The sequence below is a fragment of the Carcharhinus amblyrhynchos genome, chromosome 3 (genome assembly GCF_965287045.1).
Source record: "Carcharhinus amblyrhynchos chromosome 3, sCarAmb.v2.hapA, whole genome shotgun sequence".
NCBI lineage: Eukaryota > Metazoa > Chordata > Chondrichthyes > Carcharhiniformes > Carcharhinidae > Carcharhinus > Carcharhinus amblyrhynchos.
The window spans coordinates 3,308,354-3,311,813 of NC_137326.1; the positions used below are offsets into that span (position 1 = coordinate 3,308,354).

General features: G+C 47.8%; 1 protein-coding gene across 1 annotated transcript; it reads left to right on the forward strand.

Moving 5' to 3' along the window:
* The first annotated feature begins 1,201 nt into the window (after positions 1-1,201).
* Positions 1,202-2,460, forward strand: LOC145363058 (histone H2A). The gene has a single exon (XM_080218630.1). The coding sequence runs from the start codon at positions 1,385-1,387 to the stop codon at positions 1,763-1,765; it is 381 nt and encodes a 126-aa protein (XP_080074756.1). The 5' UTR covers positions 1,202-1,384; the 3' UTR covers positions 1,766-2,460.
* Positions 2,461-3,460: the final 1,000 nt, after the last annotated feature.

The following is a 3,460-nucleotide window of genomic DNA, read 5'->3' on the forward strand; positions in this document are numbered from 1 at the left end:
AAGGAAATCTGCCATCCTTACCTGGTCTGGCCTATATGTGACTCCAGGCCTACAGTTGACTCCTAATTGCCCCTGAAATGTGGTGAGCCAGTCAGTTCGAGGGAAATTAGGGATGAGCAACAAATAATAATTGTGAAGGAAATTTGGCATTTCACCAACTTTTATGCACCACAGAAATCATTCTTTCTGGTTGTATCATAGCTTGGTCTGGGCTCCTGCTCTGCCCAAGACCACAAAGAACTACAAAAGATCGTTACTGTAGCCCGATCCAACACACAAACCAGCCTCCCGTCCATCAACTCTGTCTACACTTCCCGCTGCCTGGAAAAAGCAGCCAGCATAATTAAGGACCCCACGCATCCCGGACATTCTCTCTTCCACCTTCTTCCATCAGGAAAAAGATACAAAAGTCTGAGGTCACGTACCGACCGACTCAAGAACAGCCTCTTCCCTGCTGCTGCCAGACTTTTGAATGGACTTACCTCGCATTAAGCTGATCTTTCTCTACATCCTAGCTATGACTGTAACACTACATTCTGCACTCTCTCCTTTCCTTCTCTATGAACGGTATGCTTTGTGTAGCGAACAAGAAACAATACTTTTTACTGTATGTTAATACATGTGACAATAATAAATCACATCACATCAAAGACATTGCCAGCGACACCCACATCCTATCAAATAAGTGACATCCCTGACCCAGGGAGGAGAAACACACCATCCTGGATTAATGTTTGCAGCTACAAATCCTCTAATCAAATCCCTTGTCACTATTTATTCCTCAGACTTTGTGGCCATGTCTCGCAGGGTGCCATAGAACATCACTTGATGGTACCGAATATATGTTACTACATCAGCTCGCCTTCCAGGGCAGGAGACTGTGCAGGGAATAAAAGAAAGAGGCGAGGTGTGAGAATACAACAGGGAACACAAGTAGATGGGGTGTACCGTCCCAGATACACCAGGAGCAGATGGTGAGGATGGGAGAAGCCCCTCCCCGACACACTCAGCGAAGAGCAGCCGGCCTCCCCAATCCAATGAGGCCTTCCCATATGCGGTAATATGCAAATGAAGGATCCAAATGCCCTCCAATGGGAGAGAGAGTTGGCCTGCAGTTGCCCAATGGCTGTGGGGTGTGTGAGGTGGAGCTGGTTATTAATAGGCGGTGAGCTGTGTGGGCGGGGTTAGTGGGGCTGTGGGCGGGGCCAGTGCGGGTGCGGGAAGCCGCGCCGCTTGTTTGTTACATTGTAGCTGAAATTGACGAGCGGTTAGTGTGTGTTCCATTGGCTGTGACACTGTATCCGGATTCTGTTACACTGTATCCAGCTCCGTTACATTGTATCCAGGCGGCTGTTCTATTGTATCCCCGGAGCAGCTATTTGTGATGTCTGGACGCGGTAAGACCGGCGGCAAAGCCCGGGCTAAGGCCAAGTCCCGATCCTCCCGGGCCGGCCTGCAGTTCCCCGTCGGCCGCGTCCACCGTCTGCTGCGGAAAGGCAACTACGCCGAGCGAGTGGGAGCCGGGGCGCCCGTCTACCTGGCCGCCGTCCTGGAGTACCTGTCGGCCGAGATCCTGGAGTTAGCCGGCAATGCGGCCCGGGACAACAAGAAGACCCGCATCATCCCCCGCCACCTCCAGCTCGCCATCAGGAACGACGAGGAGCTCAACAAGCTGCTGGGAGGAGTGACCATCGCTCAGGGAGGCGTCCTGCCCAACATCCAGGCCGTGCTCTTACCGAAGAAGACTCAGACCTCCAAAAAATGAGGCAATGCGGTTTGCTTTGAATGATTTGGAGCAATTTCTGATTTTTATTTTGGCGGGGGAGGGGGGTATTTTGGGGGATATCTGAATGCAGCCAATGGACCCAGTCTTTGGTCTCCCTTTATTTCATTGTAACGCTGATGTGATCGATCGCAGGAGTTTGAAAGACCCAAGAACTGTGGCTAAAGATTCGGGCTCAGAAAATCCGCTCTTGTTTTGTGGATTCCGTTTTGCCGGATAGACCATCTTGTGTTTTTGTGTGTGTGTGTGTGTTCAATTTATCTTTGTAATTTGCCGAGTCGGCAGGAAATGGTTCCGATCTGTTAGTTTAAATGGATGAAGGCTCTGGAGAAATCTTTATTTTGCATTCCGAGCAGCAGCTGTTTGCTTTTCGGGATTTTTTTCTTTCTGGTTTTTCCAGTCCAGCAATAGCCGGGTCCCTGTCCCCGAGGCTGGAGAGTTGCTCTTAGATTCGTTTTCTCTCCTCTCTCTGGTTTTATTTGGCTTTCCGGTAACGGGAGACTGGTTCCTAAGAGGGACACTTTGATTTGTTTTGCTGTTCAGTGGATCTTTATCCCAGTTTTTGACCATGGAGATCAGATGTTTAATGTATCTGTAGTTTTAGCACTTTAATCGCTGTTTTGGAACTTTTATTTGTTTGTGGAGGGGGCGAATTGAAATAAAATTATGAAATGCGATGTTTGGATTTAGTCTTTTTCTGGGGGGGGGGGGGGGGAAGCTTGCTCAGTGAGACTGCTGGGGAAAAGGTCAAACTTTGAATTCCAAGTCCCAATCATTGGTGAATTATGAGCCAACTTTTGACGACAAAAACCCACAGACTGCAATGAGATAATGACATCTCCCTTTAAGCCCTTCAAGGACACACACACCTGTGTGGACTGTTATTTTCGAACAGAGCTTAGGGAATACTTTGCTTCCACCTGTCCCAGTGCAGTAATAGTGCTTAGTTTGGGGTCTGGAAGAACAGACCGTCCCCCAGCCCCTGCCGGTGTATTGAGGAGCTGTAGAGCGACAAAGCCCCTCCGATATCTGAAACCAAAAGAGCAAATGCTGGAAAATCTCAGCAGGTCTGGCAGCACCTGTGAGGAGAGAAAAGAGCTGACTTTTCATACAAAAGTCTGAGGTCACGAACTAACCGACTGAGAACAGCTTTTCGCCTGCTGCTGTGTCAGACTTTTGAATGGACCTACCTCGCATTAAGTTGATCTTTATCTATGACTGTAACACTACATTCTGCGCGCTCTCATTTCCTTCTCCATGAACAGTATGCTTTGGCTGTTTAGCACGCAAGAAACAATACTTTTCACTGTGTTAATACATGTGACAATAAATCAAATCATTGCCTGGATAGACTGGGGTAAAATAAGTTGAGTTTCTTTGACAGTGGAGATGGTGATTCTATCTGTTTAAAAAAAGTGGACTAAGTGGAAATACAGATGTCACCATGTTACAGGAGGGGAAATATGAAATTACTGTGCAGAGTTAAGTCAATTATCAGATTCTTGAAGTTGCCTTTTAACAGTTTAAACTTGTTCCTCTTGGCTTCCCTTTTTTGTAGGTTTTGATTTCAGTGTTTAAACTTTGTTAAATGTGGAAATTTCTATCCTTAGCTGGGGGAAGTAGAATGTTTGAGTCCCAACAATTCCACCCCCCCCCCCCCCCCCCCAGTGGGTCCCA